The sequence below is a fragment of the Ursus americanus genome, chromosome 7 (genome assembly GCF_024610735.1).
Source record: "Ursus americanus isolate L20-20 chromosome 7, mUrsAme1.1.p, whole genome shotgun sequence".
NCBI lineage: Eukaryota > Metazoa > Chordata > Mammalia > Carnivora > Ursidae > Ursus > Ursus americanus.
Window position 1 is genome coordinate 36,577,143 of NC_142133.1, and position 26,119 is coordinate 36,603,261.

Genomic DNA, 26,119 nt, shown 5'->3' on the forward strand with positions numbered 1-26,119 from the left:
GTTTATTCAGTAGGTATTTACTGATTACCAGTTTCATACATGGCTATATTAGATGCTGGGCAGCCTCACTGAAGAGGAAAAATGACACACCTAAGGAATTTAAAAAATTCGAGGACATCAAATGGTTCAGTGATTGCAATTAACTTGTTTGGGTGTGCTGTAGGGGAGAGAGATTTAATATTTCAATCTTGACTTCAGGCTTATATCCATTGAGGTCAGCTTTATCAGTTTATCAACACCTAATGTGTATTTAGCAGCATATAATTAAAAAGTATAAATAATGCTCATTTTGGCAGCACTTATACTAAAATTGAATTAATACAGAAAAGATTAGCATGGCGCATGTGCAAGGATGACATGTGAATTCGTGATATGTTCCATATTTTTTATAGTAAGTGTAGTTACCATCATCATCTCACACAGATAAAACAAAAAGAGAACGCAAAAAAAAAAAGTATAAATATACTTGCTGACATCAAAAGACTAGTTGGATGAGATTAAGTGACAGTGACTAACTGTATCGAGTCTCGCCTAGAAGGATTTGGGAGGGAAGACTTCATGGAGTTGGTTAAATATGGGTCTTGAATAATGAGTAGGCTTCAGATATACGTATCTACGGGTGGAAGGATGACATTTCAGATGTCAGCAGTAACAATAGGTACCAAGGGCCTTCAAAAGCTTAGCTTAAGGAGTTTAGACTTGAGGTGAGAGGCATTAGGAAGCTAATTAAAGTTTTGGTATGTGAAGTGACATGTTCAAAGTGTATTTAGGGAGATAAATCTGGCAGATGTATTCAGGGTGAATAGGAAAGAGAAGAGATATGGTAGGGCACTGCATATGAGACTTCCCTAGTTCCTTCAAGTGTAAGATGGTGAAAGTCTGGGTTAATATGATAAAAGTAAAACTAGAAAAAGAAATCATTAGTGATTCATTAGAGTTCGCAGAGATTGCCATTTAAAACAAAAAACACCTTTTTTTTAACAGAACAGCATGATGGATCTAACTAATGAATTCTTTACTACTGGATGACTACATGATAGGGATTTGTGAACATGGACTTAGATGGTACAAACTACCTTTTGTTTCTGTGTAATATATCTTGCTGCCTTGTAAATGTGCATATGTATGACCTTGTAAATAATATAGCCAATAAGTGTAAATTACCAGTTGCAATTTTTTTTTTTTTTTGCTAAGTGACATTTGACAAGTACGTTCTCCATCGCTGAATCTTTAAAACTATAGCCTGCCAAAAGCAACAGTAGAATGTGAAATGTATTTCTTTTCTAAATTGGGATTCAGATGTCAGAGGAGGAGCTGTGCTCGGTTTAGAAGTTACGTCTTTTTGGCTGTCCTCAGCTTAGAAGCTGTCTTTCTGACTGAAATAATTCAGTTTGAGAAAATATTAATTGACATAAAAGATTTTTGAGTAGTTGGAGGATAGGGTGAACTCTTACATGGGTAGGTATTTTCATAGTTTGATTCTGGGCCTACTCAAGTCTATGGCATTTCCAGCTTAGTAGGTAATTATCACTTTTTCTCTGGAGAGGCAGTACTGCTTTTGGACCCTTATTATCTAATCTGGATACTGTTACTAGAGAGTCTAGAAATTGGGGTGGTATAGGTATATTTACTGAGCTTAAATCAAATAATACCAGTGAGTGAAAGTGGGCCTGTTAAATAGTAGTGTGTGTGTGTGTGTGTATGTGTTTTTACATAAATATATATATATATATGTATGTATATATATATATATATATATATATGAATATATGTGTAGAACTGGAGAGTATGCCTTAAATAGGGCAGCTGTCAGCATCAGCTGATAGTTGCTATACAGAATACATGTCCGGTATTGTTTTTTCAAGAAAAGCTGGAAGTTTGGATTTGGGGGTAAAATCACTGGATTTTTAAATGATAGCAACTTACTCAAATAAAATGCTTTATGCTCTAAATAAATCATGCCCAATCCACTATTTGCCAGTGTGTCTGTTTTATGTAAACAATGTCCAGTTAATGTCAAAGATATGGGTTCAGCAGTACTAGAGACTCTTAACTGCCAATCTCTTCTACCTTTCTATATGTAGCATTGAGCGGGATATGCAAACATTTTTTTGCAGTCCACAGTCAGTTCCATGGCTTAATGAAATAGTTTAGGGTTTTTCATAACCTGTTGCTGAGTATTGCAAATAGCATGCACTTGTCTTCAGATAGTTCTTGACAAGGCGGATTCCAAAATTAGTGTCAACTGTGGTTTTAACTGTGGAAACTTCTAGTTTGTAGCAATGACATACTAAAATGTTTTTGAGATGGAAATGAATAACATTTTCCTCAAGGAACATTTTAAAATATAGAACTGTTGAGTAAGTTTTTTACCTATCCAAATGCTGGAGAAACAATAAAACATTGAGTAATAATACATGTTGCTTTTAACTGTTTCACTTGGGGGACTGTATCTTTGAAAACTGTATGTTGTCTTTTTTGAAAATTTTAATCAGATGTATCTGCCAAGAACTATGGGTACAGAATGTAATTTCAGGGCAGATTTGTAAATGAAGTAATGTATTAAAAAACCATTTTGTTCAATGTAAAACTCTGTGTTAGGGATATTGTGTCTTTGAAATGGTGTTACTTTCCCTTAAGTACTGAAAATAAATTAGATTTAGTCAGCAGTTTTTCATATTTTTACTAATCTTATCCTTTGTCAATATAGTGGGTACCTTGTTTGGAATGGTACTGGCCTAAGAGGTAGGATTTTTTGTTGTTGATGTTGTTAGCTTGAATTTAGAGATATAAGTAATGACACTATATTTTGAAGATGCCATTTCAGATACTGTTTTATTTATAGAGTTTTTGGTGTTTTCTGGAGTATTTTTATATGTAAGATGAATTATTTCTGATCAGTGCTTTTGTTTTTTCCAAGTTTAAATATATATTTGATTTCAAATGAGTATCCATGGTATGATTTTTTTAAATGTTTTGTGTACTAAAAGGTTTCAAAATGGCATCAATAAGGTCTGGTATTAAGTACCTTTGTTTGAAGGTGCTTTATTTTTGTGAAATATTATTGAGTAATCAAATGTTTCTTATAACTAAATTTGTTAATTTTTGGAAAAAAATTATCCTGTGTCATTCTTAAAAGCCTAATTTCATTAGTCAATGTGAGGAATATTCTAATTTCAGCACTTTTCTCCTTTTACAATAGGATTGGATTCAGCATCAAAATACATCTACTCATATTGAGAGTTGCCGCCAGTTACGTCAACAGTAAGAACAAGTTTTTCCTTTTTATAGGTAGCAAATTTATGAAATAGTTAATGTTCAGATATGACTGTTTAGTGTGGTACTTTAGAGAAAAATATTTTTAAAAAGTTATTACCTATTTGAAATATTTTATAAAGGATATATTATCTTTTTCCAAAAGGAGAGAATTAAATATGATCTTTTCTTTGACTCTCTCCTAATTATTCCCGGTAGATAGACTTTTAATATCATGGGTTCATTCCTTGCCGGCTTGCTTTCCTTGCAGTGGTTTATCTGTTTTAGAGTAGATAGTCTTCCCTTCTCCTGTCTGCCCCACTTTCCCAAAGGATAAATAACTAAAATAACTAAAACCCCAAACCAAACACCAGTATTTAATTTCAGGAGTAAAGCTCTCCTCTGGTTTAGAACCTATTTTAAGAATAAACCTTAGGGGCACCTGGGTGGTTCAGTCGGTTAAGCGCCTCTTGGTTTTGGCTCAGGTCGTGAGCTTGAGCCCCGTGGCTGGCTCAGTGCGGAGTCTGCTTGGGATTCTTCCCCCCCTCCTTTTCCCTCCCCTTCTGCTCCTTCCGCTGGTTGCTTGCTCACGTGTGTGTGCGCTCTCTCTCTCTCTCTCTCACAAATAAATAGATAAATCTTAAAGAAAAAAAAAAAGGAATAAACCTTAAGTGGGAGATAAACAAGCTAGATTGTGTTGGTTCCTCAGTATTGGTTCTTCAGTTCCTCGACCTTTTGCTTTTTTAAGACAGACACCTATGAAGGTGAAAAGTGTGACTTCAACAGGAAACTCATATATCCCTTGGAGTAACAAACATCATTAAACATCATTAAATATGATGATATAGTTGTGTGTCAAGTTACCGATCACTAGACTGATAATAGTAACATGTTTTGGGGCAGATGATTTTGTCACAGCTGTTTTGGGTTTTGGTTTTGTTTTTTATGAAAACGTTACCAAATTTTTTTGAGATTATTCAGGACTCTTCCAGTCATAAGTGATAAACTTTGAATTCAAAGTAGTTTTTATTTTTATTTTTTTAAGATTTAATTATTTTATTTATTTTAGAGAGAACCAGCAAGGGCGGGTAGGACCTTGAGCAGGGAGAGGAGCAGATCGTGGAGTGGAGAGGGAGGGAAAAGGAAGGGAGAGAATCTTGACCAGACTTTACACTGAGCATGGAGCTCGATGCAGGGCTCCATCTCATGACCCTGAGATCACGACCCGAGCTGAAACCAAGAGTCTGACGCTTAAGCGACTGCACCAGCCAGGTACTCCAAAGTCGTTTTTAAAGTAAGGGAATTTATTAGTTTGTTTAACTGGGAAGCATAAGAAGTGATTCTAGTTTTAGGAACAGCTGAATTGGATTCTGAAACAAAAATCAGAGTAGTCAGAAATTGTTTCTTGGCTGTTCTATTCTCTTCTGCTTTGGCCTCATGAGATCCCAGGTACACTTCTCCACGAAGCAAAATGACCCCCATAATTCTGGACTTAAATGAACTGTGTAGTTAGTAATTCCAGGAGTTTGAAACAAACATAACAAAAAAACCCTCAAAAAACCCTCTTTCCTCATAACTCCTATATAAGTCCAGGGTTTGACTCTTTATTGGTCCACTTTGAGTTAGTTGTCTGTCTTGAAATCAGTTATAATAGTTGTGAGAATTGGGTACTCTACCCAATGTGTCATTTGCCCACTCCTGCTGTTGAGTGTGATGATAAGCCCTACCTGAGTCATATAGACTATGAGTAGAGATAGAGTTTCTTCCCTGTGTAAATGCTGTGCAGACAAACATAGGAGATAATTTGTTATCTGAATTAGAATTAGATAGGCCTAGCTGCCACTGTAAATGGAAAATCTCTCCTAAGCCACAAATTTTCTCACAGATACCCAGTAGGAGGTCTAATTTTTATGAAGGTGAGGGATTTAAGTGGTAGTGAGTCATTTGCTGTAGGTAGGCATTCATGTTAATAAGAAGATTCTAGCTACATACACTGCCATTAATTTACTAGAGCAAATGGCACATATGCCTATTGAAGCCTTCTGTGTAGCTAGCCTTTTTTTTTTTTTTTCATGCACTTAGGCCCTGATTTTAAAGTGCTTTCTGTGCCTGTCACTTTATTACTCTAGCCTGCATATTTACTTTTTTCAGGTTGTGTGCTCTTGAATAATTCCTTCTTGGCTTTCTCTGTATTGCAAAAAAATAATGACAAAAAAATAGATTTGATTTGGTGCTTGGGATTATTCCATGGCAAAATATATGCTGTTCCATTCTTTGTTTTTTTTAAGCTACATTGTGTTTCTTTTTGTTTCTGTACCTTAATGTATTTAGTTATTCACCTGCTGATGTATATTTAGGTTCTTACTCCTTTTCTTAAGGCTGATTATCTCTTCCCTGTCTTTGTCTTTGTTGGATCTTTCTGGATTATGGTACAGGAGTAGTTGGTTAACCTGAGAAAAGATATAGTACATCAGAATTTTAGTATTAAAAATAAATAATAATAGCTATATTCTTGTTGTATGTTGGGCATAATTATAAGTCTTTTACATAATTTAATTTTCAAGGCAGCCTTGTGAGATGTATGTATAATGATTATTTGTGATTTTACCAGTGAGTAAACTGATGCATAGAGAGTCAACTTCCCTGCTATCCCACAGCAAATAGTTATAACTAGTCTGTCTAGCCCATGGATCTTTACTCTTTTTCCCCTTTTTCTGTTCAACAGATTATTCTGAAAAGTTTTTAAGCTGCAAAAGTTGAAGGGATAGTAAACATTCATCTATTCATCTTTATTCACCAATTATTACCATTTGCCACATCTGTTTTATATTTTTATTAAACTTTTTTGAACTATTTGAAAATAAATTGCAAACATGATAACTTTACTCCTAAATTCAACCTCTATCTCCTAAGAATAAGTAACTGTTTCTACAGTGGTTATCTGTTATAACCCCATTGAATCCCTGCCAACCCCACAACCACACTCCCAAATCAGGAGTCACGACCCCGAGATTATGACCTGAGCTGAAATCAAGAGTTGGACACTTAACCAACCAAGCTGCCCAGGAGCCCCCCAATTAACCGTTAGAGTCCAGATTCTCTAGAAAAGTTGAGGAAGATGTCTTTTTCGTAGGCTTCTGTGATGTTACTGTTCCGTGTACTTTTTTCTGTCCATGATTACTACTGAATCTCTTATTGGTTTGTCTTTGTCTGCTTTAGTCTTTGGTGTTGGTGTGAATAAATTCTGTCCTCGGCCCTTTTTTTTCCTACAAACTATATTCTGTGTTAGTCTTACACAATCTTTGTACTATACCTGTGGCTTCTGCATGCCTATTTTTTAAATATCTCAGTCCTCATCTTTCCCCATAATTCCAGATATTTGTTTCCAACTGAACTGAAAATATTCCTGTGTTCTCTTCACTTCAGAAATGTTTATTGGTTCCCTGTTGCCTTTTACCTATGTGCAACCTCCTTACGTGATTTCAAGGACCTTCACAAGTTCCTTGTGGAACTCTGAGCTGCCTTTCCAGGTTTTCCCCCCTCATAATTCCTTTTCATCATTTCCATGCCACAGCCAGACCAGTTCCTGGAATAGAACACTTGTTTTGCCTCTAAATTCTTCTAGGTATGGCCACTGCATGAAACCTACCATGCCTATTGGTAGACCTTTTTAAGGGCTACCTGAAAAGTGGCCTTTTCTGCAAATTCTCCCCTGATTCTTCCACCAGATGTGTATCTTCGAGGGCTGCTTGGTACAGTGTAAAGGGCACCGTACATGTTGTATTCTGTAGAGTGGGGCCCCCTGGAGTTCTGCAAAGCACGTGAACTGTCTTTGTCTTTTAACCCTTACCTAAATTTGTGTCATGTATCTATTCTGTACATCTTAACACTTGTATGTGTATTGCCTATTTTACTTAAATAAACTTTGAAGTCTTTAATGTATTGGGAGTGTGTTTCTTTTCCTTGAGTTGCCTACTGAATAATGCTTTGATTATTTATTGGATTAGACACTCAAATCATACTTTCAAGAAAATGTTCATATTTTAATATACTAATAAATTACTATGTAAACTTAGGCTTTGAACAGTCCTCCTGATACATTGCAGGGAAAGATTGAGACATATAGTCTCATTTTAACTGTTCATTAATACTGTTCATTCTCAAAATAGGTATCCTGATTGGAATCCTGAGATCCTCCCATCAAGAAGGTAATTCTTTTGAATAGTGGTATTGTTGAGGCTTGATTTTTCTTTTAAAAGTAAACAGGTTCTTTTTTTAAAAAAGGTGTTGTTTTTAATTGAGTTCCTGTTTTGATCATTTTACTTTTTTTTTTTTTTTAAAGATTTTATTTATTTATTTGACAGAGAGAGACAGCCAGCGAGAGAGGGAACACAAGCAGGGGGAGTGGGAGAGGAAGAAGCAGGCTCCCAGTGGAGCAGGGAGCCCGATGCGGGGCTTGGACCCAGGACCCTGGGATCATGCCCTGAGCCAAAGGCAGATGCTTAACAACTGAGCCACCCAGGCGCCCCTGATCATTTTACTTTTAAACATCAAACAAATGCAACAATCTTTATGAATCTTTCTTTAATTATCCCAGCTTAATTGTGATAGCTTGCCTCTGTGAACTTCTATTTTTTTTAGTCTTTTCTGAAAATACTTAATGCTTTTGTTATTGTTTTGTGTGTGGGGTCTTCCGTTATAAATGCCTTGAAGGCTGGGAATGGTTTTGTTTTGTTTTTTTTTTTTAAGATTTTATTTATTTATTTATTTGACAGAGAGGCAGTGAGAGAAGGAACACAAGCAGGGGGAGTGGGAGAGGGAGAAGCAGGCTTCCCGCTGAGCAGGGAGCCCGCTGTGGGGCTCGATCCCAGAACGCTGGGATCGTGACCTGAGCCGAAGGCAGATGCTTAACGACTGAGCCACCCAAGCGCCCCTGGGAATGGTTTTATTAAGCTTTATATTCCCTAGGAGGTCCCTGTTTAATGTTTGTATATACAAGTACAGCAGTCAAAGAAATATTTGTATATAGCATAATCTCTCAGGAAAAAAAAAAGTTGAAAAAAATTTATATAAATCATTTCTTAAATTCTTTATATAACTTAATACTTTCAATATATAGTTAGCTATAAAATGGCACAGGAAAAACCCAAGAAATTGCCGGAGGATATTCTTCTGTATATTAGCAAAACAGAGATCCAAGCAATTAGAGGGCCGAGCATCTGTTCTGATTGCTTCTTATTTATCTGTGAGGGTGAATTGCGTCGTAACAAATAGGTTTTTGTTTTAAATAAATATATGGTATCAGAGTTTGGTTTTGTTTATAGTCTGTTGTTAAGAAGGAACTCTGTCATTTAACTTAATATGACTTAAATTTACATTAAATTGCTGAATCTTTTGATTCCCCCCCATACTTTATAGAAATGAAGGCAATAGAAAAGAAAATGAAACTCCAAGAAGACGTTCTCATTCCCCCAGTCCTAGACGTTCTAGGAGATCAAGCTCTAGTCACAGATTCCGTCGATCTCGAAGCCCAATACGCTATATATACAGACCAAGAAGTCGAAGTCCAAAAATTTGCCATCGTTTCATTTCTAGATACAGATCCAGATCCCGTTCACCGTATCGAATGAGAAATCCATTTAGAGGTAGTCCAAAATGTTTTCGATCAGTTAGTCCTGAAAAGATATCACGGAGATCAATGAGATCATCAGGTACACTTATGGTTATGAATAATAATATATACTATAATATATAATACAACATAATAAATTCACTTATTTTGACTAAACTTTTTAGGCTTTTTTTGTTTGAATTTTTAAGTTCTATTTTTTTAAGATTTTATTTATGTATTTGACAGAAGAGAGAGACAGACAGCGAGAGAGGGAACAAGCAGGGGGAGTGGGAGAGGAAGAAGCAGGCTTCCCGCTGAGCAGGGAGCTCGATGCGGCGCTCGATCCCAGGACCCTGGGATCACGCCCTGTAATGACTGTGCCACCCAGGCGCCCCTAAGTTCTGTATTTTTAATAAGTTTGAAATCATGACTTATATACTACCATCAAGATTTAACAAAAATTGACATTTTGAACTATTTGCCTTAGCTTTTTTAATAAGAGAGAAATGAAATATTCTTTTTTATTATATTTTAGAATGTCTTTGTGAAATTGGCGCACATCCCAACCTAGTCCATTCTTCTTCCTTTTATTAACTATCAGAAGAAATGTGGAAGAGTGTATCTGTCTACCCAAAATGAAATGTAAAAACCACTGATATGCCAAGATCTTAGTTTGCCCATGAATTACTCTAAAAGATTTTTGAAATTTCTCATATTTTCAACCTGTGTCTTAATATTGGTTTAGTGACATTTCTAGACATAGCTCATATATGTGTCCTCTGAGATCTTTTTAGAGGTCTCTGAGGTTTTCCCTTTTCCAACTATATGTCTGTGAAACTGAATTTCCTTTATACATTTCAACCAAAACAACGTATCCATCAGATTGGATGCAGAAGCAGATCTGAGAATTCAAGTTTTAAGCCCAACATGAAAGTGTTTGGGAAGGTACACAGTGGTGCTACTCATTTAACTAATTTTCTGTTTGTTTGGGGAATTAAAGTTGTTTTTCCTAAAAATGTTATTGTAACACAGGAGTTTATTATTAAATGAATTAGTAAATATTTAAAAAAATTCGATTTCAGTTTCTTATGGTAGATACTAATAAATTAAACACAAAAACTCCTTGGAGCCCTCAGTTTTTAAGAGTGAAGATGGATACTGAAATCAAAAGTTTGAGCACCACTGGTGTAAGATAAGCTCATAAGTGAAGATTTAAAGACTGAGAATTGTTTTGGATATATTTGATTTCTGTCTGGTGTCACAGTGGCTCTGTGTGATAAATATTTGGGCAGTTGAGGAGTTACTCTTTTTTAAATAATGTGATGGTTTTCACCTTAAGTTCTTTTCAGTTGAAGTTGCATTTCTGTCCTTTTTACTAGATAAAAAAAAAGCATTAGAAGATATAGTACAACGATCTGGACATGGGTCAGAATTCAATAAACAGAAACATCTTGAAATAGTTGATAAAGGACACTCACCAGCACAAAAGCCTAAAGCTGGCAGTGGATCAAAGCCATCAGTTAAATCTACAAACCCTACAAAGAGTGATGCAAATTTGGGGGGACATTCTGCTCGTTACAAAGCCAAGAATATTGAAGATGACACCTTACCAGAATGTAAGCCAGTGTCTGAAAAAGCTGTTTCTCTCCAGCGTAAGGTCAGTAGTTCTTTAATTTGTTAGTGTAAGTGTGTACATACATGTGTCATTATGATACAAAAAAGTTGTTTGAATTTTTTATTTTCATATTTTAAAAATTTGAAATCATGACTCGTAAAATTATGTTGATATGGATATTTTATTGGTTGTACTTATGAATTTAGTAAAAGTCCATTAATTCAAAATCTTGTAGCTTACAAATCCTAGAGGTTTGGCATTTGATGTATCAAAAGTGAACATTTTGATGGTTTGGTGTTTTTGGCTAACCCCACAGGCAGGTAGTTGTGATGAGTTTTGCTATCTGGTGGGGGAAGTGAATGTAATCACCAGCAGGTGTTCTTGTAATTTTTGTCTGTAAGCTGTAAAAGTGAGTCTCTACTGAGAATTGACCATTTTTAATCTATTTTTTACTTTTTTGCAGTACAGTTCAGAAGACAGATACTCTGTTGTCCATAGAGTGTAGAATAGCCTATTTTCTGGTACTGATTTATTGGTGTATTTTGACTGTAACCTGCTAGTTAAAATACTGAGATATTGTTTTATTGTATATGTTAATTACATTACTATTACAGTAAATAGTATGTAAAGCATCCTGAGAACATTAGAGTAATTGCCAATGTTAGGGCAGATTATCAAATGTTTAATGTAATATTACCAAGTCTTCAGGTATTTAGGTATCCATTACTCTTAACATTGTCTGAATATTTTCAATAAGTATAAATCCTTGCCTTTAAAGAGTTTGTATTTAGAAGGATACACTTAAAATAACCTGTAATTACACAATTTTGAAGAGTGTTAGGAAGAAATTTAAATACAAGGAAAATTTTGAAGAGGCTTTTAAAAAATTAATCTGTAATACTCTTTTCATTTTGTTTCAAGACTTCTAGATGGTGGCAGTGGAACTTTTTTTTGAGTTTTTAATATAGGTGATAAATTTGATATCACAGGGTATTCAGATTTTATACATATTATATATGAGTCTTTTAAAATGTTATACCTGTATCATTTCAACTGTTAAAACACAAAGTACACAAAGCTATACTTTTATTTTTATTAGTGATGGGCCATGTAGTTTTATGTAGAAAAATATTCTTCTGTAGTTGTGGACCATTCCATAGGTCTTGTTTGTTACAAAATGCTTCTAAACCAAAAAGAGCATCTGTGATTGTGTTACCTGTAAGCTCTGATCACTGTTAGGGTTGAGTGGTAAAATATAAAATGTATCTTTTACTACTTCAGCATTTAAAAAATTTTTTTTAATTGTGCTAAAATATTTAGAAAAGTCTGTTTAAAGGACTTAGGTTAATGGTAGAAGATTTTATATTGGGAATTATTATTGTACTTCATGGCTTAATTCGGTTTGTTTTTAATTTTCTTTCATTCAAAAATAGCTTCGGAAAGACCAGTCTTCGCATTATGGGTCAGTTCTTCTTATATCTGAATTACCAGAGGATGGCTGTACTGAAGAAGATATTAGAAAAATATTTCAACCGTTTGGGAAAGTTAATGATGTCCTTGTTGTTCCTTATAGAAAAGAAGTGAGTCATTCACTCTGTTCTAAAAATAGATACACAATTACTTAATTATAAACTCAGATTATTACTTTGTAAAGATCTTTTAGCAACTTTTTACTACATATATAATTGTTAATTGAGAGTTAATGTAAATGCTTGGATTCCAGTGAACAAGGTCCCCAAATACCATTTTATATCTTTTAAAACAGGGGTTGGCATACTTTTTCTGTAAAGGGCCAGATAGTAAATATTTTAGGCTTTGTATACCATAGGATTGCAGCTATTCAATTCTGCTATTGTAGTACAAAAACGGCCATAAATAATATACAAACGAATGGGTATGGCTGTGTTCAATAAAACCATTTGCAAAAACAGGTGGCAGGTTATAGTTTGCTTTCCATTTCTTTAGCACACTGGTAAGATTATACTAAAAAATGATTTTGTTGTACAGTAGTTTTTACATATGGGTTATAGTTCTATAACTCACACGGTAAAGTTCACCAAAATTATGAACAACCCCAGACTAAGCAGAAGATAAAATTGTGAGACGAAATGGGGGAACATAGTTGGTAGTGTTCTTTATTGCAAGAAGCCTTAAAAATGTCAGACTTAACAGCAGCTAGGCAAGATCCTGCCTTTTCTCCATTTATTCCATGAACCCTGCCTTCCTATTTCTCATTGTTCCATGAGCCTGCCATAGACCCCTCTTCTTATCTTGGTAATGGTATAGAAATTCTACAAGGTTGGGGCGCCTGGGTGGCACAGCAGTTTCGTGGCTCAGGGCGTGATCCCGGCGCTTTGGGATCGAGCCCCACATTGGGCTCCTCCGCTATGAGCCTGCTTCTTCCTCTCCCACTCCCCCTGCTTGAGTTCCCTCTCTCGCTGGCTGTCTCTATCTCTGTCAAATAAATAAATAAAATCTTTAAAAAAAAAAAGAAAAAAAGAAATTCTACAAGGTTAAATGTCCATTTCATGTGTGAAAACACCCTGGAGATCAAATGACACTTTAGCAAAACAAAAAGAGGTAAAAGCAACCAGGACTTTAGGTAATTTCCTGGTTTTATGTTCCACAAAAAGTACTAAGTCATGCAGAGAATTTTGAATTAGATTTTTGACTAATAATTTGATACATTTTATTTAGGCTTACTTGGAAATGGAATTTAGAGAGGCGGTTACTGCAGTCATGAAGTACATTGAAACAACTCCTCTTCTGATAAAAGGGAAAAGTGTGAAAGTATGTGTTCCAGGAAAGAAAAAATCACAGGTAAACTGGATTTAGATCATACATGTTTAAGTTTGACTTTTTAAAGTATGATACGTACAGAAAAATGCATAGAACATAAATGTTCACTCAATAGATTATATGTGTATGGATTGAAATACATTGAAATTAACAACTTTATATCTACAGAAATAGCACTATTAAATAGTGTTAAATGTCAAGCAATAAACGAGGAGAAAATACTTAACAAAATTAGCAAACATCTCTGAAGCCTACCTAAGTCACAAACTAACGTTAACAACATCCTGGAAGCCCCTTTTGCATACTTCTACCGAATCCTTATACCCTTCCTTTTGCCCAAAAGTAACCCCTAACTTGATTTCTAATACCATAGTTGAGTTTTGCCTGTTTTGAACTTTTAAATAAACAGAATTATAGAGTATATATATTCTTTTGGGCCTTTTGCTTCCTTAGAAATATTAGTTTATGAATTTAGTTTTTCTAGATCATTTTTTTATGCTTTAGTTTACATATTTATTGGTAATGTCTATAGGAGTACTTAAAAATATTTAGTAAGTTTTACTTTGTGTATGAGTGTTCTTTTCATGTAATTATTATATTTGCTGAAGAATGTCTACCTTAAAGGGGCTTTGTAATACACATTTTTCAATCAGCAATTTGATTTGGAGATCTAACCATGTTTGTACATACGGATTTTCCTCGTTCTTCCTAACTTCTGTGTGGTATCACTTTGTATGAAAAACCAGTTATTTTGCCAGCTCCTCATGGATTTGGTACTTAGGTTATTTCTAATTTTTCACTACTATAATAGGACTTTATGTTAACTTCCTTGTATATGGCTTTTTACAGGCCTTTCTTATGCATTTATGGTACTGTTTTTAAGGTGGTATCTATAGTGGAATTGCTGGGTAATAGGATATACAGTAATATCAGATCTCCTGTTAAGTAGCTATAATAATTTACAGTCTGATGATAATAAGAGTACTAGTGTTTCTGTATTATCTTCAACATCTTAATATTTGCAGTTTTAAAATGCAGTATGTAAAATATGCGATTGAGCTTTAATTGCATTTTCTTGATTATTATTAAACTTCAGTATCTTAGTATAATAGCTGTTACTATCTTAATGAGTTGTGATCCCTTTTCCCATCTTTCTATTGGGCTGTTTGCCTTTTTTAAAAAACTTCATTTGAAGGTGTTCATGATTTTGTATTACTTATGAGAAGTATTTTCTTCCAGTATGTTGTTTTATATGTATATCCATATATAAAGTTTTTAATTTCAGTGTACTCAAGTTGATTTTTTCCTCTTCTTAATGGCTTCTGCTTTTTTCTCTTTTGTCTTGTTTTAGAAGACCTTCTCTATACCAGTGGCAAAAAGATATGATTCTGTTATTATTTTAATCTGTAAATTGTGGTTAATGTGTTATTGGGATCAGTACTATTTCCAAAATGGATAACCAACTAGCCCAACACCATTTATACCTACTTGGTTCTTCCTCATTGATTTCAAAACTATCTTTATGTGTATAAATTACCCTACACATATAGATCTCTGTCAGACTATTGTTAGGTCAGTCTGTTTATTTCTGTTACAATACTGTGTGATTTCAGTTACTATAACGGTTACTGTAAGTTTACATAATTGCCTGTCTTTCTAGTAGAATCCTTTTTCTTTGTATTTTGAAAAAATAAAATTTATTTGGGGTATTTGGGTGGCTCAGTTGGTTAAGCATCTGACTCTCGGTTTTGGCTCAGGTTCTGATCTCAGTCCTGAGATCGAGCTCAGTCCTGAGATCGAGCTCCATGTTGGGCTCCATGCTTAGCATGAAGTCTGCTTGGAATTCCTTCCCCCTCCCTCTCACTCTCCATCCCTCTCTGCTCCTCCTCCTGCTCATGCTTTCCTGCTCACAGATGCATGCATTCTCCCTCTCCCTCTCTCTGTCCCTCTAAAATAAATAAATAGATAAAATATTTAAAAAAAAACTTATTTTGGTTAATCTTGAACATTTTGTCCTGCTATTGGTTTTAGAACCTGTTTAAGTTCTCTGAAAAATCTCATTGGGTTTAATATTGTATTGAATTTGTATTGATGATTTATAATACTTTCTGTTCAGGAACAGGGCTTGTCCTCATTTATTTAGACTTCACCTAGTGTTTTTTTGTAGTGTTCTTTTGTAATGTTTCCATACTGTACATTTTGGAGGGGATGTTAAGTTTATTTCTCACTTATATATTTATTTGTATATATCATAAATATTACTTAAATTGCTGTTCCGTAAAGGATCTGTATTTTTTATTTCCTTTATGTTTTCTGGTTAGTTACTGCTAGGGTAACCCATGATCCTAGGTGACATCTGCTGCCTGCCATCTATTTATTTCCATTGTCCTGATTTGAATAATGAATTTTATGGTAACCCTAGTTATTAACAATTTTATCACTTAGGATTTCTTATATTTTCAACTACCAGAAAACTTCACCAGTGGTTTATGAAAGAAATAAGAGGTTTATTTCTCTCATAACAGAAAATCTGTAGGTAGGTGGTCCATGGCTGGTGCAGCAGCTCCATAATACCATCAGGATCCCAGGCTTTTTGTTTTTCTGATTCACCACCTTTAGCATGTACTTTTCACCCTCAGTTGTAAGATGGTTGCTGTACCTTCTGGCATCATTTTTATCTTCCAAGCAGAAAGAAAGAAATAAGGGAATAAAAATCAAAAGCAAAAGAGGGTTTTTGATTTTTATTTATTTATTTATTTTTTGTGGAAGAATGAGTTCCTCAGCAACTTCTACCTGCATTTGACTTACCAGAACAGTGACACATAACCTTCTCTAGTTGCAGAGGAGGTTAGGGAGCAGCAAGAATTGAAGGTATAATTTAAGAATATACACTTTTTCCTGTAGACAGTTAAGTGTTATTCAAGGTTTTGAACAGAGCTATGACACAAAATGGATAGATTAGGTAGATTCATTTGGGAGTGTTCTGCAGAGTGAATTAGGCAAATGACTGAAGAAGGCAAAGAAAGTAAGTTTAGCAGATTATTAAAGGAGAGAAGAGAAAAAAACCCACTGAAGTCCATTTAGAAGACTCATCTAGCCAGCAAGCTTACTGTAATGATAGTAATGATTTCAGGTAGATTAGTAAACTTGAGATAGGAGGGAGAAATAGCTTAAACCAGTTACTCTCAAGTGAGATCTGGCTGATCATTAAATTTTGGGAACTGGGGAGAAAGTCTTCTTTAATACTGAAAAGTTTAATCTGGGAAAATGGGTGAATAAGGATACATCTAGGTTATTAGAATATTTCAGTAAGATTAAAATACTTCTCTTCCATAGCATTTTAATAAGGTTGATAAGGTAGCAACAGAAGTCCAAGAAGAGCTCAACCATATTTACTATTCTGATTTTCATAGTAATGAATAGGGAAAGCTATCAGCTCTATAAACCAGAAAACATGCGATCTATATGTCAAAAATATTGATATTCTTCAACTAAATATAGTTTGGATGGGGCTAACTCATGACTCCTGTGGTAATCGAGCAGCCTTCCTAGGGACTGACTGGAGGAGACCCCATAGAGAACTCCAGCCATGGCTGTTTGAGATTGGAAGTGTATAGATAACCTTCTTAGCCTCTTATTATGGGGGAAGACATCAAGTTTCCTTGCCAGAGCAAGCCAAAAATAGGCTAGGAGCCCAAACTAGGAAGAAGGGCAGTGCTGTAACTTTCGTGGTTCAGATCTTAACCAAGACAAAGGTTTCTGCCCACATTTGATATTTCATATTAGGACTGCCTTTGACTCTGGGTTTGATTCAAAGAATATTTTCTCCATTTGGCTACTTCTTCAAATCGATAAAGAAATGCTACGGGAAAGGTGAGAATTGCCCACATCCCTGTATTTAAACCTGAATAATTAAAATATGAATCTGCATAGCTCTTAACTCAGTTACCTTGTCTTTAATTATAAGCCAGTGTAGACTTCAGTTCTTAATACTGATTCTTAAGCCATTTTTGAGCTACCTTCACCACCACCACTACAAAGAATCTGATGAAAGCAAGCATTTTTTTTTTTCCCACAAAAGAACAGTAGTCCATACTCCCAAAATTTTCTTTAATGGAGCAGGAACACTTGATCTACAAAAAAGTATCAGATTTTCCATTGCAACTATGAAATAGTGCTGCAGCTCAACTCTACAGAAACAAAACGAAAACAACACTTCTAAATTTTAATTTAGTATTTTCAGCAAGATTCATGGCAACATTATATCTAAAATCCAGAGTAGGCAGTCAGCTAAGATCCAAGAAGATTTCATGGAAATGAAAAACAATGCTGGGAAACAGTTATCAGTGGTTTGCACATTATAGAAAAATCTAATGAGTAACAAGGAAATAAAACCAAAGATATAATCAGAATTCATCAGATGAGAGTTGAATGTCATTTTAATTGAAAAACTTTCTTAAAAATCTGTTATGTCAGGCATTGTGGTATCTGCAGAAGAGTGATGAACAAGACAGATGTGCTCTCACTTTTGGAACTTATAGTCTATTAGTGATGAAGAGGAAAGACATGGTGGATATATTCAGGAGACCCAATCTGCATATAACTGAAATTCCAGAAAGATGACACCACTTTAATACTGTTGAAGATTTTAAATTTTATAGTTATGCAGGGGCAGTCTTGTGATTCAGGCAGAAACAGTGTAAGTATGAAAAGGAATAGTCTAGTCTTAGGTAGCAGAGCAACACATTCTCAAGGTTGAATGGAAGAAGGATCAATTCTTTGTAATTCAATAATTCCATCTTTTACTATTGATCTACATTTTCTTATCAGTGTCTTACAAAAATATTTCAACTAATACTGTGACATTTCAGTATCTTAATTGCTATCACCCTGGTCCAATGTGCCACCATCTTTTGCTTTGTTACTACAGTAACATCATGACAATAGAGGTTGTCCTCCTTTCCTTGCCTTTTCATTCACCTTGACCTCTTCTCAACATAGAAGCAGATTGATCTTGCCATACCTAGACTCAGAACCTTTCATCATACTCAGAGGAAAAACCAGTATTCAAAATGGCTTACGAGTTTACACCACACATTCCACCCACACTCTACCTCCAAACCACCAGATACTTCTTTCTCTCCTCTATTTCCAACCCCAAGCATCCTTTATACTTTTAAAGATTTTATTTATTTATTTGACAGAGATAGAGACAGCCAGCGAGAGAGGGAACACAAGCAGGGGGAGTGGGAGAGAAAGAAGCAAGCTCATAGCGGAGGAGCCTGATGTGGGGCTCGATCCCAGAACGCCGGGATCACGCCCTGAGCCAAAGGCAGACGCTTAACGACTGCGCCACCCAGGCACCCCTCATCCTTTGTACTTCTTAAACAAGCTAATAGACATGGATCTCAAAAGTCTTTTACAGTTGCTGTTCCTTCTGTCTGGAATGCTGTCAACACAGGGAATGGCTTGCTCTCTTACCTCTTTTAGGTGTTTGCTTATATATCACCTTTTCATTGAGACTTGTATAATTTACTGAAAGTTGCTCCTCCTTCCCCAACAAAAGCACTTGTTTCCTTTCTCTATTACTTTTTCCACAGCACTTGTTCCTAACAGGCATAATATGTATGTATTTTTAATTTCCTTGTGGTCTTTCTCTCCTTACCCCCCCTTGAAGTTAAACTCGTTTGAGAGTAGGGACTTTGTTTTATTTACTACTCCTCTCCAGTGCCTAAAATTGTGCTTGACAATTGATGAACAATCAGTAAATATATGTTAAATTGATCTGAATTTCATAATAATGTTTTTCGTTGTATTTCTTTATGCTTGTATTTTCTAAAGTGCCCTTTATAATGGGGGAAGAAACTAAGATTTTCTTTTTCAAAATCTTTTTCTTTCATAGAACAAAGAGATGAAGAAGAAGATCTCAGATTCAAAGAAAGCAGCTGCTTTAAAGTAAGTAATTACATGATTTCATATGTGAGAATGAATGTGCATATGAATTAAAATTTTAAAATTTTCATACAACTGGGGCGCCTGGGTAGCGCAGTCGTTAAAGCGTCTGCCTTCGGCTCAGGGCGTGATCCTGGCGTTCCGGGATCGAGCCCCACATCGGGCTCCTCCGCTGGGAGCCTGCTTCTTCCTCTCCCACTCCCCCTGCTGTGTTCCCTCTCTCGCTGGCTGTCTCTCTGTCACATAAATGAATAAAATCTTTAAAAAAATAAAAAAATAAAAAATAAAACAGAAAGAAAAAAAAATTTTCATACAACTATATTTTAAATATATTTTATAATCCTGACTCCAGTTTAAATGGTACATCGTTCAAATTGAATTACATTAAATGTTATTTTTTTAATTTTAATTAAGTACGTTCTATGCCAGCATGGGGCTTGAACTCATGACCCTGAGATGAGGAGTCGCATGCCCTACCTATTGAGCCAGCCAGGCGCCCCTAAACTTTTTTAAGCTTTGCATCTTTAGAAGTTTTAGAACTTAGAATTTCAATCTTGGCCTAATTTTTTCTTCTTTCAAATAGAAAAGATATAGATGCTTCCAAAGCTGTTGAAACTGTGACTTCAGCTTCTGCCAGTAAGTTGTAACTTTTAATACTCCTCCAAATAAGTATATTTTGTCAGTTTTCTAGAAACTTCTTGTAAGATGATGCTAGGAAAACATTACTGTGCTTTAGTAGAAGGGGCCCATAATGGCCCCCATATTAAGCTAGTGGTTAATAGTTAATACATGAAGACTCAATGAGATAGTTTATGTAAAATACCTATCATAGTTCCATAGATAATAGCTATTTAGGTTAATTTTGTAATACCTCCTTCCATCCCCTGCCAATAAGACAAAACATACAAGACAAAACATGTTAAGGTTGCTTGTTCAGTCTCCTTTGATTTTGAAAGTTTGCTGAGAGCCAAAAGGTAAACAAAAAAGACCAAACAGAAATCGATGTTATTACACTCGTGTTAAAGTTGTTTCTTTATACTCAGGAAAACATTGCAGGTCTTTATTATGAATCTAGCTAAGTGAATTTCTGTACAATTTTAATAAACTGAATTTTCACTTTCCAAAGGGTTGGAAAGAAGTTATTGCCAAAACAAAGACTCTTGAGTTTATTAAGAATAGATAGCTTGATAGTGAAGGATGAGACAGAAAAGCTGAAGTAAAGTAGACATAAACTATATTCAGAAAGTTAGATTGTTTTTTGTGTTCTCTTTTAGAAAGACAGGTGTATAGTGTGTTCTGGATTTCTGTTCAGAAATTCATACATATGTGTGTGTGTGTGTGTGTGTGTATGGGAAAGGTGGGATAGAGAGATGCAGATGATTACTTTAGTTAGGGAGGTGATACAACAAAGGTAACAGAATTGGGGAATCACTTTATAGAAGTCCTTGAAGCATCATGTTGGGAAGTTTTTGAATTTGACCTCATTAGTAGCATTTCTCAAAATATGTGTGTGAGAGACCAATTCCTGGAAGATGTTTTGGATCAGATTTGTATTATAACTTCTGTTTTTTTTCCTTAAAAAAAAAAATCCACAGAACACATTCCCATTATGAAGTCCTGCAGTAAAGAAACCTATTTAGCTTTGTTTAACCCACTGTTCACGCAGCTTGGCTAAGATGCTTGCCATTTTTCTTTTGTAAGACCTGTAATGGTACAGACTGGGAAATTGCCATAGAGAATAAAGAACCACTAGTTGTTTAGGATTCTTACATAGATTGGGTAAATGGAGAGATTAAAAATCCTGTTGAAGCAGCTCTTTCTGCGCATGGGTCCTGTCCCCATGCTTTCATAAAACCACCTTTTTGCACCAAAAAAAAAAAAAAGAAAGAAAAGAAAAAGAAAAACCCTATTGAGGGGCGCCTGGGTGGCACAGCGGTTAAGCGTCTGCCTTCGGCTCAGGGCGTGATCCCAACGTTCCGGGATCGAGCCCCACATCAGGCTCCTCCGCTATGAGCCTGCTTCTTCCTCTCCCACTCCCCCTGCTTGTGTTCCCTCTCTCGCTGGCTGTCTCTCTCTGTCAAATAAATAAATAAAATCTTTAAAAAAAAAAAAGAAAAACCCTATTGAGAAAACAAGTTGGGATTCAGTTTAAGGTAATAGGGACCTGATATTAAAAATGTTAATTAAAATGGTGTGAGATGGTAAAATCTGAGCGTTTATTCTATAGATTCTATAGAATTTTCTAGTGGATAAAATATAAAATTAAAATAATTTAAAATTTTCTAGATTTCAGGCTAGGTAGGTTTCACTAGAAGAGTGTGATGATACTGATTATATGTAACAGGAAAACTTAGATGCATCGATTTCTTTGAGAAAAACCATAAACTCAGATTTTAACATTGATATATTTCAGCTATCAAACACTTAGCTAGTGGAGATATCCTTAGATCAGCCAGTCACATCGTGTTGACAGTGGGATACTTCAGAAATTTTTTGTTAAGTTTAAGGTCTAAATTTTGGGAGTGGTCCTAACAGTAAAAGCAATGGGTAGAGGGAGAAGTGCTACAAACGAAGTATGTCCTCCCTTCTAATAGAAATGTAGAAAGACAGGAGCCGGTAAATAGGATTGAGAAAGTGTCAGGTGAGAAAGGTAAGGGTGCATGATATCTTTTTTGAGATCAGCAATGTCTGAACAGTGATAAGTTAATTAGGGTAGTTTTTATTTATTTTTGAGAGAGAGAGAGAGTGTGCATACACGTGGGCACCCACAACTAAGCAAGAACAAGGAGGGGCGGAGGAGGAGAAAGTCTGAAGCGGACGCGACACTGAGAGTACGGAGCCCAGCGTGGGGCTCAATCTCAGAACGGTGAGATCACGACCTGAGTAGAAACCAGGAGTCATATGCATAACCGACTGAGGCACTCAGGAGCCCCTAATTAGGTAGTTTTAAAGAGAACTTTAGTTATAAGCACAAATCAGCAAGGATGAAGAGAAGTACAGGAAGGAAGCAAAAGTATAATTTGATCAGAAAGGGAAACTTTAGAACCGTTACTCATCACTAGTTAAAAAGAAAGAATACTGAGCACCTACTTATAATTGGATGTACTTTTTTAAAGTTTTAGGATACATCAGTAAACCAGTAGGCAAGATCTCTATTTCCAAGTAGCTTATATACTAACTTGAAGTGACAGATCATATATACTAAATAACTTGTTTTATAAAATGAAAAGTGTTATGACAGGGTAAAGGATATCCAGGGTTAGTTTGGAGTTTGAATTTACTATTTAGAATAAGGTAATGATTTGTTAAAAAGAAGAGTCTACTAAGGGGCGTAATCTATGCCAGAAGACAGAAAACAAGGGAAAGAAACTTGCCATTGATTACACTAATACTAGGCAATTTATGTTATCTTCCTTAATCTTTCAAGTCACCTTCTCATTTTATAGGTGAGAAAACAGATTCAGAGATTAATAACTTACTCAAGGTTAAATGACTTACTTGGGTTAAGAGTAAGGATTCAGATCTAAAACTGTGATTTCAAAGCTTTTCACCTATATTAAACTACCTCTCTGAGAACAATAACTTGTTCTTAATCTCCTTTGATCGCTCTTTCATCTTCCCTAAATGGTTTCCCTAAATGTCTGTTCCTCTTATGTCATACTTTTCTTCCTGATTTTATCTTCATACAGCATTAAGGACCGGTGACATATACGTACACAAACCTCTACTCCCTCAAGTTTACTCCTCTCATTTTCTTACGTTACCTAACAATCATCACTCATCACCCAATGTAGAAATTGTTAGTAATCCTTTCCCTGTCTTTTCTTTTCTGTCTTACCCAGTTCAAACTTAAGTAACATCCTTCCTCTTTTCATCCAGCCACTGGCTGATGCAAGCTAGTTCTCTCTCAAATCTACCTCAAGCTGTGTCTTTTGCCTTTGCTTCATCACACCTGTAACTGTTCTAATTGATTCATATTTGAATTTTGAGGATAGCCTCCTCACTGGTATTTTTATTCCACACTCTGCTTCATTATTCATGCTGTTGCTCTGAGATCTCTTTAAGGCAGATCTGATCATTCTACTCTTAGTGACCCACAGGAGTAAGTCCAAATTCCTTAGCATTGAATAAATGACCCTTTATTTACCCTTTGTCCCAGATCACTTTTTAATGTCTTGTCACCTTTATTTATGCTGTCCATTTGTTTGGAATTGTCTGAATTCCAGTTTACTTTAGTAACCTACTTAGTAGGTGCCAGGCCTTGTGCAAGGTACCGAAGATAGAAAGTTATTTAAGACTCCTTTTTTGGGGGCGCCTGGGTGGCGCAGTCGTTAAGCGTCTGCCTTCGGCTCAGCACGTGATCCCAGCGTTCTGGGATCGAGCCCCACATCAGGCTTCTCTGCCAGGAGCCTGCTTCTTCCTCTCCCACTCCCCCTGCTTGTGTTCCCTCTCTCACTGGCTGTCTCTCTGTCTGTCAAATTAATAAATAAAATCTTAAAAAAAAAAAAAAGACTCCTTTTTTGGGGTGGTGGTGGAGCAAATTCTAGTTTGTGCTTTAAAGGCCCATCTCAGATGTAATTTCTTTGTGGTACCTTTCCTGACTCACCTAGGCAATTAGAAGCTCCCATTTCCCTTCTAGTAATACTGAGTACATTGAGTCATTTGGTATTAGTAGTTTGTTCGTAAGTCTCTCTTTCACTTGGCTGGGTAAGGGAATATTTGTAGTTTTATTTTTCCATCCCTTAACATGTAATGTAGTGTAAGGGTTAATGAATAAATATTTGTAGGAGGAAGAATACAGTGGGCGCTCAAACTAAGTTTGTATTGTTTTAACTGAACCCATGGGAAAACGTAGCCAGAATTTTCTGATTTGTCATCCTTAATTTAATGATTTTTTTTCTATAAGATTTTATTGGTTCCTTTTTTTTTTTTAAGTAAATGTATCTTATTCTTTATACTTTCCAATTCCCAGATGAAAATAACTTACTTTTAGGGAACAAGACACGAACAAATGGAAAAAAAGAGAGACAAACCAAAAAACAGACCCTTGACTATAGAGAACAAACAGATGGTTACCAGAGGGGAGGTGTTGTGAGGGGATGGGTGAAATAGGTGAAGAGGATTAGAGTACACTTATCTTGGTGAGCACTGAGTAATATATGGAACTTCTGTATTATACATACACCTGAAACTAATATGACACTGTATGTTAACTACACTGGAATTAAACATTTTTTAAGTGACTTTCTTTAAGTCCTTTATTTCCCCCAATTAAAGCATTCTGCCCACATAGTTCCCACATACGAATTCCACCAAACTTTTAAGGAAGTAATAAATCTAGTTCTATTTCAGCTATTCCATGGCATTCAGAGGAATGGAATATTTTCTTTAAAAAGGGGGTGGAGAGAAGGGAAACAGGAAAAAGCAGGTTAATATGGACATTGAATGCTGACAGACACTGTATGCCTATCAGAAAGGATAAACTAAGAAAATAGTAACACCAAATGTTATTGAAGATATGCAGAAACTTGTACGTTGATGTTGGGAATTTAAAATGGTACAGAAAAGAATATTGCAGGGTTGGGTTTTTTTTTTTTTAAGTTTATTTATTTAAGTAATCTGTACTACACTCAACGTGGGTCTGGTGTAGTAGAGATTACTTAAATAAATAAACTCAGCGTGATCAACCTTAAGATCAAAAGCTGCATGCTGTATCAACTGAGCCAGCCAGGCACCCTGAGTATTGCAGTTTTTCAACAAAACTAAGCATGTGCTTACCATAGGACCCAGCAATTACACTCTTTGGGCATTTATCCTAGATAGATGAATTACATTTACACAAAACCATTCACGCAAATACCAGTACATGAATATTTTTAGCATCTTTATTTTGCAGTAGCCAAAAACTGGGAACAAGGCACATGTCCTTGAGTGGGTGAATGGTTAAACCGTGATGTATCTGTAGCATGGAATACTAGTTGGCAATAAAAAGGAACAAATTATTGATAGATGGAACACTTGGATGGATTGCAGAGGAATTATGCTGAATGAAAAAAATCTCAGGGGCGCCTGGGTAGCGCAGTCGTTAAGCGTCTGCCTTTGGCTCAGGGCGTGATCCTGGCGTTCCGGGATCGAGTCCCACATCGGGCTCCTCCGCTGGGAGCCTGCTTCTTCCTCTCCCACTCCCCTGCTGTGTTCCCTCTCTTGCTGGCTGTCTCTCTGTCACATAAATAAATAAAATCTTTAAAAAAAAAGAAAAAAAGTCTCAAAAAAATGAAAACTTTCATTTATATAACATTGTTGAAATGATAAAGTTATAGAGATAGAGAATAGATAGTGGTTGTTGGGTTGAAGAGGAGGGAGGCAGGTGGCTGTTGCTGTAAGTAGAGGAAGGATCCTTGTGATGGAACTATTCTGTACTGTGATTGATGGTCATAGCGTTCTACACATATATGAAAAAATTTCATAGCACTTAGTATACATTAATGAGTGTGGGTAGAACTGTGGAAATGTTGGTAGATTGTGTTAATGTCAGTTTCCTGTCTGTAACATAGTATGTAGTTACGCAAAATATTACCATTAGGGGAAACTGGGTGAAGGGTATGGGACTTCTCCTGATTATTTCTTACAACGCCTTGTGAATTTACAGGTATCTCAAAAAGTTAAATGTTTTGAAATGCTGATAAAGTGGTCGTAGTTAAATTATAGAACAATTTCACTTACAAATATTGATGTAAAAATTTTTTTTTGGTGTAATATTTTTTAAGTAAAATTTTAGCATATAGAAGCTGGGAGCACATTAAGTGGTTAATAATGCTGTGCCCAAGAAGAGATCACATCAGAAATATAAAAGTGTTTCAATAGAAAATTTTTTAAATTCAGTTCAC

The 26,119-nt window shown here is 35.5% G+C and overlaps 1 protein-coding gene and 1 non-coding gene across 7 annotated transcripts in view; both read left to right on the forward strand.

The window, feature by feature from the left end:
• The window catches only part of ZNF638 (zinc finger protein 638), a 123,832-nt gene that overhangs the window by 63,395 nt on the left and 34,318 nt on the right, over positions 1-26,119 (forward strand). For 5 of the 6 annotated variants that reach the window (XM_045788227.2, XM_087863535.1, XM_045788229.2 and 2 more), the window contains exons 3-10: positions 3,203-3,264; positions 7,425-7,463; positions 8,674-8,966; positions 10,246-10,523; positions 11,915-12,061; positions 13,179-13,301; positions 19,183-19,235; positions 19,816-19,868. In XM_045788227.2, the coding sequence (XP_045644183.2) occupies positions 3,203-3,264; positions 7,425-7,463; positions 8,674-8,966; positions 10,246-10,523; positions 11,915-12,061; positions 13,179-13,301; positions 19,183-19,235; positions 19,816-19,868 (1,048 nt within the window). The remainder of the gene's footprint in view (positions 1-3,202; positions 3,265-7,424; positions 7,464-8,673; positions 8,967-10,245; positions 10,524-11,914; positions 12,062-13,178; positions 13,302-19,182; positions 19,236-19,815; positions 19,869-26,119) is intronic. The other variant, XM_045788228.2, reaches the window with a different exon arrangement.
• Positions 281-387, forward strand: LOC123786171 (U6 spliceosomal RNA). The gene has a single exon (XR_006777902.1). It is a non-coding gene; the product is annotated as a U6 spliceosomal RNA (small nuclear RNA).